Source organism: Ochotona curzoniae, unplaced genomic scaffold, assembly GCF_017591425.1.
Source record: "Ochotona curzoniae isolate NIBS_2020 unplaced genomic scaffold, NIBS_Ocur_1.0 contig_2321, whole genome shotgun sequence".
NCBI lineage: Eukaryota > Metazoa > Chordata > Mammalia > Lagomorpha > Ochotonidae > Ochotona > Ochotona curzoniae.
Genome location: NW_024465421.1, coordinates 7,945,264 through 7,960,637, shown reverse-complemented (window position 1 = coordinate 7,960,637; position 15,374 = coordinate 7,945,264). Strand labels below are relative to the sequence as shown.

General features: G+C 39.6%; 1 protein-coding gene across 1 annotated transcript; it reads right to left on the bottom strand.

Annotated features, from left to right (window-relative positions):
* Nucleotides 1–927: 927 nt before the first annotated feature.
* Nucleotides 928–14,609, bottom strand: LOC121151971 (1,5-anhydro-D-fructose reductase-like). The gene is made up of 10 exons (XM_040973841.1): nucleotides 14,571–14,609; nucleotides 12,496–12,663; nucleotides 10,399–10,515; nucleotides 8,980–9,057; nucleotides 7,319–7,441; nucleotides 6,500–6,597; nucleotides 4,705–4,777; nucleotides 4,063–4,146; nucleotides 2,167–2,249; nucleotides 928–970 (listed from the first exon to the last, which is right to left on the bottom strand). The coding sequence occupies exons 1-10, from the start codon at nucleotides 14,607–14,609 to the stop codon at nucleotides 928–930; spliced, it is 906 nt and encodes a 301-aa protein (XP_040829775.1).
* Between the last annotated feature and the right edge of the window lie 765 nt (nucleotides 14,610–15,374).

Here is a 15,374-nt window from a genome sequence, read left to right as displayed (position 1 = left end):
GCTCGTGTTGGGGGTGGGCTGGGACAGTCAGATGCCAACTTTACACTTAAAGGGGTGGTAGCCTGTGGCTTGCAGGCTTTTGTGTCCCAACAGCAGTAGCAAGTACTCATCTTTAATTCTCTCTCTTGATGTGGAAAATGAAAGTGAACATTCTACATTTTTATCCAGGTTCTTGCCTACTGCAAGCGATAGAAATATTAAGTGGAGACTTATATCGTGTGCAAATAATAGAGTTTATGTGGCAATGAGGAAAAAAAAACATACATATACACACCTGAGCTGTCACATTCAAGGAAATGTCTAACAAGAGTAGGTCAAAGAATTGTCCCTAAGTTGGAAAACATCCCTCTGTTCTTTAGAAATATAACAAGGCTCAACATCTCATCCTGATGTGATCTGGACAGGCCAAGCAATGCGTGCAGGAGAGGAAACGAGCCATGTCTCCTCTGATAGGAAGTTGCCTTGGGTATAATTTGACTTACCAGAAAAGCTGAAAAATTTTTTTAAGAAATAGAATTTGGTTTTTAAAGGGCGGCTTAATTTGGGAGAGGGAAGGAATCCCAGACTCAACAGAATTGTACCATAAAATCCAAAATTAAAAATAAAAGTTAAAAAAGGGGGGGTTCGGTTTTGAACTGAGACCACATTGCAGATTAATTCTATTTGCTTTACTATGTGTAACAGTAAAGATGTTTAGAAAAGAGTAAGGGAGGACTAAATTGGACAAAATTGATAGAAGGCAAAGTTGAGTAATGAGCTAGAGATTCATTACAATATATTCTCAACACGTATATGCTGTTTAAAAATTTCCATAAGGCAATGTTTTCTCAAAATCTGCACATTGATCTCCCCCATCCTCTTTGGTGATGGTGCTGATGACATCCACTTGTCTTGGTGGGGCAAAACTGAGGAAGAAGGAAGCTATCCTTAGTACTCTGCGTGGAAAGGGTAGTCCTTGTGACCTTCAGTTCTGAAAAACAGAAGCAAATGAATAGTAGAAACAAAAATGTATGTGTTTTAAAGGTTATTTATTTGCAAGACAGTTACATGGAGAGAATGAAAGAAAGGTGGGGGGAGAGAGAGAGAGGGAAAGGGAGGGCAGATATGTTTGCTCTAATATAATTCAATATGATGTCTAATGTCAAATTCAATATGATATCTAGAGATATCATGTGTAAATCTTACCCTGTGTTAATCAATGTTACTTCATATTTACTTGTACCTAGTGTAACAAGAACTTGTGATGTGATTCATTAATTAGCCATCCACAAGAGGTGGATTGTTTATTACCACCTGAGATAGTGTCCACTTACAACTGTTATTGGTACTACCTATAAACAACGAAGGCCTAACCCTCACTGTATCTACATTAGGGCCCCAGGATACAAGAATTAACCTACAACGAAAAGTTATTCTCCTACATGGCTAGGAGACACTCCAGTGGAAGCACGATGGACTTGGGAAAATTCACTATGGACATACATTATGAACCTAGAGAGGAGAATAGAGTAGAGGGGAGGGAATTTAGGAGATGGGGAGGGGAGAGCCCACCGCCAACTAAATTGTATCAAAAGACAATACATTTTTTTGAAAAGGGAGAGAGAGAGCCCCGGCAGGCGCAACAGCGTAGTGGTTAAAGTAATCGCCTTGCATCTACCGGGATCCCATATGGGTACTGTTTCTAGCCCCAGCAGCCTGGCTTCCCATCCAGATCCCTGCTTGTGACCTGGGAAAGCAGTTGAGGATGACCAAAAGCCTTGGGACCCTGCACCCACGTGGGAGGCTCGCAAGAGCTCACGGATTGACTCAGCTGCAGCCTTTGCGGCCGCTTGGGGAGTAAATCAGTGAACAGAAGAACTTCCTCTCTGTCTCTCCTCCTCTCTGTATATCCTCCGTTCCAATAAAAATAAATAAATCTTAAAAAAAAATAAATAAAAAGGGAGAGAGAGAGAGGGAGAGAAAAAGAGGGAAAGAGAGAGAGAGATTATACATAAACTTCCTAGTATATCAAATTAGTCTTTAGCTTCATTCAATACAGCTTTGCACAGGAAAGAATTATGATAATAAGGTTCCATTAAACTAAAATGGATATAAAAACTTATTCAGGGACTATCCATCTAATCTGTATATTGCTCTCTTTATTTTTAAAATGAAGTAAATATTTACGTGGGAAATGTGACCAGTCGGAGATTTTTGTCTAGATTAAGGATCTCATTCATATCTTCTGCTGTTAACTCAAAATCAAACACCTGGAACCAGAATAAAATGTTAATAGAAAATATTTTTCCCATTCAATTTAGTATTTATTTTCTGTTACTAACAGTTACTGTCTTAGATCTGCATGTGGCATGACAATATAAAAGCAGCACCTCATTAGATACCTGGAATTTCCCCTTGAATTATAGCCTAGATTCCCAAAACACATTTTGATACCATTAATTTGACTGGAATTGGTTCTGCCTCAGTTCTATTTAGGAACCATTGGCAAGATTGAATATATATACTGCATTCATTTGTGTGAATAAAGACATCTTCAAGTAGCTAAAAATTATTGCAACAAATTTTTACCACTCAACATTCATCCCAAATAAACTCAGCAAAAACCACTTGTTTCATAGCCCTATACCACTAACCACATGGTCCTTGAGATGGTTAACACTAACAGCATGAGTAATCCAATACATTTTTTCTTTATGAGTAAACACTTCTTCCTTCTAGAAGTGCAGCACTGGCCGTTGCAGTCACTTGGGGAATGAATCATCGGCTAGAAGATCTTTCTGTCTCTCCTCCTCTCTGTATATCTGACTTTCCAATAAAAATAAATAAATCTTTAAAAATATGCACAAAAGGACTTGGAGCATCCCCAGATTTTTAGCATCCAAAGGGGCTCCCAAAATTAGCTACTTGCAGATATAAGGAGGAAACTATGTATGTGGACACATTTGGTATTTTCTAGTTGTTACACTAACTTTAGGGATAAAGCAGTGCCACATGCAGCTAATGGAAAACTAACGTATCAACAGAGTAGCAAAATTCTGAGTATCACAGCACAATGCCTACCTGCATATACAAGTGATTCATTCCTGACTTACATAGTTCGCTACACTGACGTGCCGAAGATGCATTGGCTATTAACAATACCTACTGATGCTCATGAGAGATTTCCTGTGGGTGATTTCAGTAGCTGCTGCTGACTCTCGGTTTTCACCATGTACTTCTTTAAAACAGCACCTTAAGCCAATCTTTTACATGCTTTATCATATTTAACTCTTACAGCAATCTTTGAGATGGTATTCTGATGAAGTAATTAAGGTTTAGAATAGTGACATGGCTGTTAGGCAGTGGGTGGGCCTTTGGAAATCCCAAATCTGTGTTCTTAACCACTGTGGTATAAATGGCATCTTTAGGGTTGAAGCCACACATAGTTGCAACCATGAATTTCAGGCACTTCTACTGTTCTTGCCTGAAGTTGAAGATGCTACTCTCAAAAGGATGCTAGAGCATCAACATTCTGTACACATATTTTCAGATGAAGACACCTACCTGACTGGTCTTTACTTGTACCTCTCAAAAATCACCAGACAAGATCTGGAACCTTTCAACCTAAGACTCAAAGTAGCAGCTCTCAAGTAACCAGGGAGGATTTCCTTTGGTGACAGAGACTGGTTTGCTTTGCCTGGTTCCGGAGCCAACAGGAGGATAACACTGAAGCTCCTTGCAAGCTGGTACAGGCACATGAGGTTCTTGACAATTCAATGTCAGTAGAAGTGAGGCAGACACCCCCAAACCTGGCATGTCATAAGTTCCTCTCCCCTCTTCCTCAATTTGAACAGAGTGGAGAAAAAGTCAAAACCCTGTGTCAGGGCCGGGGGAAGCAGAGTACATCGACGTGGGGTCGGGGAGCCCTATATCACTGAAAGAAAGGACCAAATCAAACATCTGTTGTGCAGAGAAGTAGACCTCTGCTGTATCAGAGACACAGAGATCTCGAAACAGTTACATTAGCTATCTTGTCCTAATACCAGATCCTAATCCTCTAGCATGAAGAAGGAAAATACCTACTTGCATATATTCTTGAATTTGCTGTGGATTGACAGCTATGGGAATCACTATTACGTTCCTCTGGATCTGAAATCTGAGCAAAATCTGTATGGAAAAAAGGACTGCATCACACCAAAGGAAACCTTAAGTGAAAATGCGGCATTTTTCTCACAGTCTGAATTCTATCATGAAGTTGAAGTTCAAAGTCAGTAACAGCCCGAGATTTATCAGAAATTCTTTCAGATCAAAATCGTTTCGAAGTGAGATGCGTGAGCAGAGGTTTGGAGGACCTTCCCATACCTTAATTAGAGTTACATGATATGTTATATGATGTGTCCAAATAAACTGGATGTTAGAATGGGGAAGACTCTTACAAATGACTTTTCTGTTCCATTTCATGCGAACTGTGCATGCCCTTGGGAAGACAAAGGAAGAGAGCCTGTAACTTATCCACTGAATATTGAAAGACTAGCAGGCCATGAGACTGTGTTTCAGTGGATGGGAATACATTTACAACCAATATGTGATTCATTCATGGAGAGTTCTGAAAAATTATGAACTTATCCAGATCAGCTAAACCTATTCCTGGGAAAGATCGACTCCCAGGACTCCTGAGGACACCAAGAAGGGCAAGCCCAGCACAACACATTTTTCTCTGAGTACCTGAGCAGCAGTCTTTCCATGTTTCTGTGCAATTTTCTGAAGCACAGGGTCATCCACTAAGTCAGTCCCCTTCCTAGAAATACAAAAGCACAGTCTGGTGAACCAGAAGATCCTATGTAAATGAGTCTTTAAAAAACTGTTCCATGCTGTGGATGATTTATTTTCCCCTGATCATGATGTATAATTAATGTAGCAAATTTAGAAGATACACAGAAGTACATCACCCTAAGGTCAACATATGGAGATACTCATTGTTATCATTGTGGTTGTTACAACCACATATCATCACTTTGTTTGTGGATCTGTTTTGTGCCTTTTCTCAAGAATCAAGTGACACCAAAACAGCACAGCTGGCATTGGGATCTCTGTGATCGGGGTGGGGGGGGATCCTTCTGACATGGAAGTATCCTCTGGTATTTTGGCTTTCTTCTGAAGGACTTGGCAGGTAGCCTACAGAATCATTAATCAGCATATGATAACTTCAGAAATGTGTATTCACTACCATGCAAAATTTGAGATTGTAAGCATGTGCAAAGTTTACTATATGACATTTTGAAGGCCAAGTCTCTGTTCCTCAGTATTTGTCCAGAAAAGGGACAGGACCAAACAACTACAGAGCCATTTTTTCATGCCACATGCTTTCATGGATACTTCCCACAATGTTCATGTGTGGAATATAACCTATTCTTCCAAGAGCTTGTGGGCTCCTACCAAATTCAAACATACATGCTTCAGATCACACAGAACATACAAAGGTGACAAATTTTAGTCATTTCATCCTAGTGGGGTACTTGTACCATGTCACAGGAGCTAAAAAGAAAAGAATGCGTAAGACAGAATTCTTGTACTCAAGAAGCTTTAATTAATAAAACAGCCTGAGTGGAATAATGGCTTGTCAATGTAGCAAGGACTGCACACAAAATATGAAAATAGAATTCTTGAAGGATTCCTGAAAATAAGAATGTTTAATTGAACCTAACATTTAAAAAACAATAAACAGTTCAATTAAATAAAAAGAGATAAAAATTTCCAAGTAAATAGAACAACATATGCTAAGGTATCTAGACTTGAAATAACATGTTCTGCTCATGGAACACAAGAATCTCCATGTGGTTGATGCATACAAAATGTGCAACAACAGGGGAACATAAAGCCAAAAGCAAGAAGGGATCACATCAGCTGCTCCTTCCAGACCATTCTAATATATAATTGGCTTGATGGAAATTTAAGCAAAAATGTGACGCAACTGTTGGAAGCCATTTGGAAAAGTAGGTCATAAAAAGGTTGGAAATCAGTTAAAGTGCTCCTGTAAGAACTTCAGGAAATAGCTCCTTAGTTAAGCAGTGATGGTTACAATGGAGTTCCAAAGAGAAATTATAAGTTCTTTTGACAGAACAATTATTTCTCAATGGATCAAACACGGCATACACAAATATCAGGTTCTGGAAAAAGAAGATAGTTAAGATTTATGTTTCTTAAAAACTGAGAATTGTTTGAGATGTCCTGGTAGAGTAGCTGATGGATACTAAGGGAAAGCGCCATGGAATGTTTTGTTTGGGTGGGTCATGGCCCTTATGATGACCTTATAGGTAGACTTGAAATACAACTATCTGGATTCTAGCAAAAACTCCCAGCCTTCACCCTGGGGGTTGGGAGGTTTGGAGATAACTTGTAGTCCGACCACACACTGCCCAATTAATTTAATGAACCTCATCCAACTGTCCAAATGAAATGGAAATGAGGCATTCATATCCGGCCAAGACTCGAACTAACATAGTCACTGATGCATCCTTACCACGAGCCACCAAAAGGATAGTAGGCAGTCACGGACACACCTCTTTCTTGGCAAAACTTAATCAGATTCTCCTGAGCAAGATATGGGTGGCACTCAATCTGCAAAGGAAATCACACATGACCACAAAAATTTAGACAGAATGTATTCTATGAAAAATACAAAAGAAGAGAAGACTAGTATCAATGTCTTGACTCTCACTGAGTATCCACAGCACCCATGCTGAGCCCTGGGTATTTGGGTCTATAAATATTAGGGATGGACTATGTCAGGTTCAAGATACCACCTGCTGTAAAGGGTTAAGTCTACAACTTTAGGAATACATGTATCATCTGAAGGCTCTAATATCCCCTGTTCAAAAAGGCCTTCACAGAGTGTTCAGTGAAAACAGCAACATTCCATAGCTCCCATTTCCTTTCTGTCTTATATTTTCCTCCAAAGCAACTATCCTCATAATTTATTTTCTTATATCTGTAGTCACTAAGACTTTATCTTTATGAAGACAAGAAGGTCTTTTAAAACACTGATTTATTTGGAAGTCATGGTTACAGGAAAAGAGGGAGTAACAAAGAAAGAGGGATATTCCATCTACTGGTAAACTCCTCAGATTACTGCCTTTGCTGGACTGGGCTGAAGCGAGAAGCCAGGAGCTTAATTGGAGTCTCTTGTATAGATGGCAGGGACCCAAACACTTGAGATGTCATTCATTACTTTTCCAGACCGTTAGGGGGAAGCTACCAGGACAGGAATTAACACATAGCAGATACTGGCTTAACCCACTATACCACAACACAGGCCTCAAAGACATTCCTATCAGCTTACCTGGTTAGTCAGTGGCTTGAGCCTCAAACCAGGCTTTTTTAAAAGTCTATCAAGTTGTTCATGGTTAAAGTTGCACACTCCAATAGCCTTCACCAGTCCTGCATTCACCAGTTCTTCCATTGCCTGAAAAAATAGTAAAGAATTCTGTTTCTTTCTTTTTTTTTTTTTTTTCAGGCACCGTCTGTCCCTCTGAAACTCATGCCCCTTATCGACTTGGCATAGTATTCTAGACATAATTTTTTTGACAATATTTTATTTAACTTTGCAAAAGTGTTTATGTTTCCAAGGTGTTGTCCCAGTTCCATCTCTTTATATCTGGGATATGCTAAGCAATTTATATGATTTCATGAATCCTGAATTTCCTCAAGAGAAACCACAGGATGTTTTGAATGTGTCCATGACATAATACATTAAAAAAAAAAAAAACTTAAGCTAAATCTGGAATCTAGTAAGCACTCAACATTGTTTAGCTAATGCTTCCCATTAATTTGAATACCCATTGGTATGATGCCAAACGAATATTGCTACTCTTTTTTGTTTACATTTCTTGCTCACAATTGTATCACATCATTTTTTCTGATCCACTCTCACCACATAATATGACAAGGAACTCAGTAGAGAGCAACACCAAGACCTCAGGTTTTCATTGACCAGCCAGCCTTGCCCTCAGCTTCGGAATGAAGCCGACCTTCATGCTGGCATCAAACAATAAGCCCTCAGTGGTCACTGAGCCAGTGACTAATGAGTTAGTGAGAACCCATAGCTACCTGTATTCTGTAAACAAATGTTAATGGAGCAACAGAGCTGTAATTCCTTGCCACTGGTCTTGACACCCTAGACATGGAGACACTCTGTGGTGGCGAGGATGGGAGCACCCAGTCCAGAGGTTTCACTACATCTGCGATATCCCTCTTGTTACTCTTTCTCGCTTTACTGCACACACTTAGGTGACATCACCCATCATACTCAAATAGTAGCTCTAGAATTTCATCTGCTGAATTGAAACTCTCTACTCAACTGAACTCTTTATTCCTGATTTGTAAACATTACCTTTTTCTTACTCCCATGTTAGTTAGAAAAATATATGTACTTGGTCAGCCATGCTAGAGACTATGCCCTAAAGGAATCTTAATATCTTTAACCTAAACTCCTGATGCCAGTTTATTGATTGACTTCCACGACATTCCCAAACTTGCCACTCCTCTGATTCCCCTTTTCTCTGTTTTATTAAAAGACCTCAATATTTTTCATTTAGACCCTGTAAATTTTTGAAAATTCAGTCTCTCCTTCTGTTATACCTCCTATTTCCTCCCACATGAACTTTACCATGTTGTCAGCAATTTAGAATGTTGAAAAGAGAAATAATAGGAGGTATAAACTATCAATAGTAGATACCATTAGGAAATGGAATATGAATTTTAATTATTTTCTAAATAAAGCTTTAAGGAAAAGCAAAACAATAAGCTAATAGTCATGTGAAGTCATTTGAGGTCTCTGAGTTCTTCGAGCACCTGTTCATAATTCAGAATGCGTTATGTCTCCTTGTGTCTCAAGGAGATAAGCCAGGTGTCTTTGAACACAAGAAGATCAAGGACTCACAATTTCATTTCTGACGATCCATAAGCATGGATGAAATTGTCACTGGATATGAGGCAGCTTACCTCCCATGTGTCCAGGTAGTCAGTCTCACTGGGTATAACCCTGCCATAGTGATCCAAAGGCAACTCTTTCTTTCCATGCTATAAGAATCAGAAGAAAATGAGCTTACCGGGGCCACAGTCACCACTGCTAAGGAGTCTGTGCAGAGAGAGGATTGAGATACTTGGAAAGAACTGTATGTGTCAGGATATTTGCATCCAAATCACAGCCTAGCCACTACACAACTCCTGCCTAGGATACCTTTTCCAGGCTTGGATTGGGCACCTTTGTAAGAACAAAGTCCTTGCCAGCCTTTAAATTCACTGTCTATCTATCATAAGGGATAAAGGAAAAACATTGATTCATCACTAACTACCTGAAAACAGATTAGTAACTTCAGGTAAATGAGAAGGGCAAAATTCACTTTCTTCATCTCAAAAGCTTCTCTTAACTTCATTATTAGGATGTTTTTCATCTTTTTTTCTTTTTCTTTTTCTTTTCTTTCTTTTTTTTTTTTTTTTAGCATTCTCATTCAAGAATACAAAGGTTCGAGGGAGGTAGAAGACAATGAACAACCCTCTGAAATGGTATAAACCCAGTCACTGCCCAGCAGTTGCAGGTATTAATTTGGAATCCTCTTGCCTCATTCATACTTGCCTCTGCCTACCTGGCTTATTATATAATAGGAATGGATACGAGCCATGCTTATTTAGCCACACCCCCTACCAGAATGATAGAAGGCCAAGATCCATCTCTTAAATTGAATTTTCCAAAGACTCCTGCGTGTCCCAGGAACCACTCCTGTGACCACCCTGTGCCAGGAAGACTAAAATTCAACCAAGGGCTGATATGCAAGGACAACGTAGCTATCTCTCACATGAGATTGAGGTATGGAATGTTGCTGACTTAAAGCGAGTTGGTGGTGGGGGAGTCAGGGAATAATTGTGAGTGCAGAAATTAACTGAATAGAAGAGAATTAACCAGAAGAATCCTCCCATTTCTAACCTACTGGAGACACAGTGAAGATGAAAAATAGAGAAAGTGAAGATGCATAATAGAGGAAGGAATGTACAAGGAGAGGCAGGGCCAAGGACATCACTGGGAATCTGGGAATGGCACAAGATGCAGCCTTGAGTAGCAATAGTTCCTCGTCAGATATCTGCTTTCACACAATGACGGTGGGGGAAATACTTTACCTTTTCTCTTGGAATAAAAGTATTGCTCCTAAGAGAGAAAAGCGGGGACTTCAAAGATCTTCCAATCCAAGCCTCTCCTGTGCTGAGACCCGGAAATGTTAAAATGCCTGCCAAGCTCATCGCCAGTACGTGGTGTCTGAAGTAGTAGAACCCATCCCCGAAGGCCAGTTCATGGTCTTTCTGCCATGAAAAGGAGTTGGAACACAGCAAGGAATTCCGCTTACTGAACCACTTAATGAACAGTACCTGGAATCCCATAGGCCAGTGCATGAGGTAAAGGTCTACATATTCCAAATTGAGGGTCCTCAGAGTCTTGATGCATGCTGTTTTCACCAAGGACTTCTTGTGGCAGGTACACCACAGCTAAAAAGAAGAGAGGGGTTGCTGTAACATGTGACCCCAACCCAGAACTAGCACTGCGTCAATTCCTTGGCTCTACCAAAGTTACTTGGAAGATCAAATACATTCAAGACCAGATAATGACCAACAAAACATAACAGGTTTTGCACAGAGCACAAAGGGATATTAGGCTCAAGAATGTTCTTGGTCTCCCTGTGGGAGTTTCCAAAGTGGGCCCTTTTCTCAAATTCCCACTGAAGGGAGGTTTAAAACAGTAAGAAAAATTTGATGGGAGATATGACAGGTATTATTTGAATCTTCTGGGGCTGAAAAAAATACCTGCTGACAGGTGAATGAAGGGAAAAGGAGATCAAAATAAATGAAAACAAACACAATATTTCCCAGAAATGTGAAAAAAAAAGCAGTATTCAGAAGTAAGTACATCACACTAGTAGTAGTAATCTCTAGTTAGCAGCAGCTGTGATTATTCAAAAGAAAAATCTCTCCAAACTATAGGGTAAGCCTTAGAAATCCCAATTACATGTCCCCCTACTTTGAGTACTCAGGTAAAATTTCTATACTAATAAACATCACACCCCAATCCTTACAACTCTTATTAAACAACAATGATGAAAGATAAAAATTGCCTTACAGTACAACAGAAATACATTATGACTATTACAGAATTTCAGTCTAGAAATTTCTCCAAGTCTTGTTTCACAAGTTCTGAATCTGATTCCCACAGTTCCAATATGACAGCTAGACTTGAACCCTCAACTCTTGATATTGTGTTCTTAACATTCTGCTTCAAAATCACAAGCAAAGGAATTAATGAATTCTCCACTACCTCAGACTATACCTGCATTTTCTTGATAGGGCTTGCTTTTTTTTTTTTACCATCTTTCATGTCCACTTCCTCTTCTGCACCAACTCCCACTAGGCCAAGATACACCTTACTATTATTAATAATATTGCTTTACCTGACTCCTACCCCTGAGTCAAAGGCATGCTCCTTTCATATACAATACTCTACATACAACACAAACTGCCCTTACATATGAGCTACCCTACCTAAAAACCTAGCAGTGATCTGTGTTTAAAAATACAGGCTTCTGACAAAACACACCAAAACTCTCCTGACCTGTACTTTGCCCACATCTCCCACATTTGTTTACCCTCTCTGGTCTCATTGTGTGATCCAAGAACATCAAATTTCTTAGAAATTTTTGCACTTGATGGCTAGTAAAGACCTGATGACTGTTTTCATTTTTCTTTGGCAATGCTATCCCTCCTCCTTTGTCTAGATCATGCCCAAGGTCTGTTAATCCAGAAGTCTGGGTTAGAAATTGGAATATGAATTTTTGTTCTCATCTCAGGGTGATTCTGATTCTAAGAATTGCTATGTACATAAATTAAAGTGATGATTACCTGATTTTCAAGACAAATTAGCTAGGGGGAAAAGCAGGGAGAGGAAGAGATATTCTATTCAGTGGTTCACTCTGCAAATGCCCTTGGTTTCTTGGACTGGGTCTAGCTAAAACTAGCAGCTGGGGAATTTATCCAGTCTCTGTGCATGTGGCAGAAACATAAAAACTGGAGAAAACATTTGATGTCTCTCAGGACTGAAGTAGAGCTGTACGTTTATCTTGGGCACTCTGACATGAGATGCAGGCAACCCAGATGGCAGCTGTGGCAACTCACCACCCAACTTCTGATTTTTGCTTTAAGAATGTGATGTTAATTGGAGGATATCTACTGTATTCTTTTCTGAATAGCCAAATCAATGACATGAGGCCAAAAAAAAAAATCCATGTGCAATATATCTCAGCAACATTTTCATGAAGGTATGAAAGTTCTTTAAGAAGCAAGTCAAGTTTGGAACAAACCCACTGACCTTTTTAAGGAAAACAGAAACTACTCCATGTTGTATGCTATGTTAGCTTCCCTGTGACAGAATCCTGAAATGGCTGAGATTCTACTGTCCTCGCAGCAAGAAAGCCCTACCTTGCTGACAACGAAGATATCTTTTCGGTTCACGATGCCGTCTACGATCTTGGAATACACGGCTGCTCCAACCTCACTCTCGTTGTGGTACAGGGAGGCACAGTCAATGTGCTTGTACCCCATGTCAATGGCCACCTTCACTGTCTTAGTCACCTCTCCTGGACCTGCCTGTGAAACCAACAAAACAGAAATGTTCCTTCCAAACAGAAAGAAAGCCAACCCACATTTCCCAATTGTCACTTAAGAATGTGGTGTCACTTAACAAATTAAGTCACTGAACTGGCACTAGTATCATAGAGTCCAAACATTTAGGAATATCAGAGTCAGAAATGAATTTACAGATAATTGGAGTTCCAACAGCTTTATTTATTTGGGCAAAAACTGGATGTATATGCATGACTATAGAGATACCGTACTTCCTGCATAATCAAAGGAGTAAATAAACAAATGTGCAATGGATGATTAATAATAATAAATGAGACACAAGTGGTAAAATACATCCAATCTTCTTAGACATCACACAGCATGAAAATAATCAGCACTCTAGGTGGCATGTGTCAAGCCCAAATAAACACCATTGATGTTATCAGCACAAGTTACTATCAAGTGGCTTCAAGTAAGAAAAGAGATTGTAAGTACAGTAGGGTGACAGGAGAGTACCATAATCTGATTAAGCGGAAGCTTTATAATGGACTTAATAATTCACAAAATTGATATTCTATGAGCTGTATAGGATTTATTTAGTAAAGAGGCCTTCATTGAACAGGAAATAGATTCAGAGTGGCAAAACGAGAATAAAACAAGTATAATTTTGAGTGAAAAAAGAACAATGAACACATTCAGAGGGAGCAAAAACACGGAAAGGAATATCAGTGGATTAGGAATCAAAGTTGCGATATAAAGATCAACAAAAGTAGTCATTAGTTCTATGAAAATCCTGAATAAAATAAACTTTTGGAAAGATTAATCAAATCATTAATCAAATCATTATGAAGTGATTTGGAAAGGAGAGCATATAGGCAAAATATAGACAAAATATATTAAATCAATAAATAAAAATATTATTTACAGCTATGCACCAACAATTTGGAAAAAAAATAACAGTATAAAAAGATTTCTAGAACAACTGTGAAAACTCAAAAATATGTTAAACAGCTCTGTAATAAATGAATCAATGATACACACACACACAGAGAGAAAGAGAGAGAGAGGTACTCCACAGGAAATTTTTAAAGATGTTCTAGAGAAAGTCATTCAAAGTTAACATAAAATCATTCAGATGCTACAAAAAGAGAAAACGTCCTCAACTTTTCAGCATTATCCTTAAGTAAAACAATAGAAATGATTTTAAAAAGTGTTCAAAATATTAAATGCCACTACAAAATGCCATAGTTGCAATCGTATTTTTAGATAATGTGTTAAAATCTATTTTACAAAAGTTCTAGGTCTAATTATGTCAGAGCAGGGATAGCGTTTTAAGATGTTAAGAACTTTGGCTTAGGAATCTGTGTCATGAATGGCTAAATCCTCACCTTGAAAGCACAGGGATCCCATATGGGTACCAGTTCGTGTCCAGGCTGCCCTACTTCCCATCCAGCTCTCTGCTTGTGGCCTGGGAAAGCAGTCGAGGACAGCACAAAGCCTTGGGACCCTGCACCCACATGGGAGACCCGGAAGTCCATGGGAGTCCTGGCTCCTGGCTTTGAATTGCCTTAGCCTTTACTGCTGTGGCCGTTGGGGAGTGAACCAGTGGATGGAAGATCTTTCTCTCTGTCTCTCCTCCTCTCTGTAAATCTGAGTTTCCAATTAAAAAAAAAAAAAAAAAAAGGAGCCCTGAGTGATCTCCTTTCCCTCTTCCATGGGCCATTCATGGGGCGCAAGTAATATCCTAGAACCACAAAGAATATCAGTTCAGATATGGACCAGATGGAATTAATACGGCTTGAGGAGAAGTGTGAGAGGCCTGGGCAGTATCGGGTGCAAAGCAAGTCTCCCAGTCCAAGATTCATCCCCGCCGCCAGAACGCCCTTAGCCAGGTGTTCGGTGGCCATCTTCTACCTGTCAGGCCATTTCACCTTCCAGGTGCCCAGCCCCAGAACTGGGATCTTCATCATTTCTGGTGTTGACAAGTGGCTGATCAGTTGGTGACGGTAGCGGCAGCCATGTTGATTAGTTGGAAACCTCGCATGGCCGCAACCCTTAGATTGGTTGATGAACTTCATTCTGATTGGCTGGTGACAGCACGTGGGGAAGGGGGTCCATATTTCTCTAGACCGAAGTGAGTTCTTGGGAATTGGGGCATCAGCAGGACCCGAAAGGGAGAGACAGCTAGCAACAGAGCTAGAGTACACTGTGTTGGGGAGGGTGTTAGTTTTTATTTTCTAAAGCAAATTTGGTCACACCTCTTGGAAATTATAATTTTATATTGTAACAATTTCAGTCATATCTTTCTGAAAATTTCTTTTTCAGCCACAGAAAAGGTTATTGATAATTTTTTTTAACTTAAACACCTGGAGTGGAAGATAGGGAAAATCTTGTACTTTCTGTGTGATTTATTTGCTTTCCATTTTATACTAAGCCCTCAGGTTTAAAATTGCCATTTTATCAATCATTTACTCATGCACAGTAAAACCACACTAGAGGAAGGGTGAGAACAGGGAAAGACTGGCCTCAGCCTCACCCTTGCTGACCTTCCTGGTCGTGCAAATGCTGCACAGTAAGCACCCAAATTCTAAGAACTATGCTCATTAGCTTAGATCTTTGAATGCTGCTCCTGCGCCGTGTGTGTGTGTGTGTGTGTGTGTGTGTGTGTGTGTGTGTGTGTACGCACAGAGCAATTTTAAAAAGCTTTCATGGGAAGGCACAGCACTATAGTATAG

Excerpts from the sequence above, each read along its gene's own strand:
- LOC121151971 (XM_040973841.1), bottom strand. The coding sequence starts at position 14,609 with ATGATGAAGATCCCAGTTCTGGGGCTGGGCACCTGGAAG. Across the intron at positions 12,664-14,570 it reads TGGGGCTGGGCACCTGGAAG|GCAGGTCCAGGAGAGGTGAC; the intron begins GTGAAATGGCCT and ends TTGGTTTCACAG. Across the intron at positions 4,778-6,499 it reads TATCCTTTTGGTGGCTCGTG|GAAGGGGACTGACTTAGTGG; the intron begins GTAAGGATGCAT and ends TTGTATTTCTAG.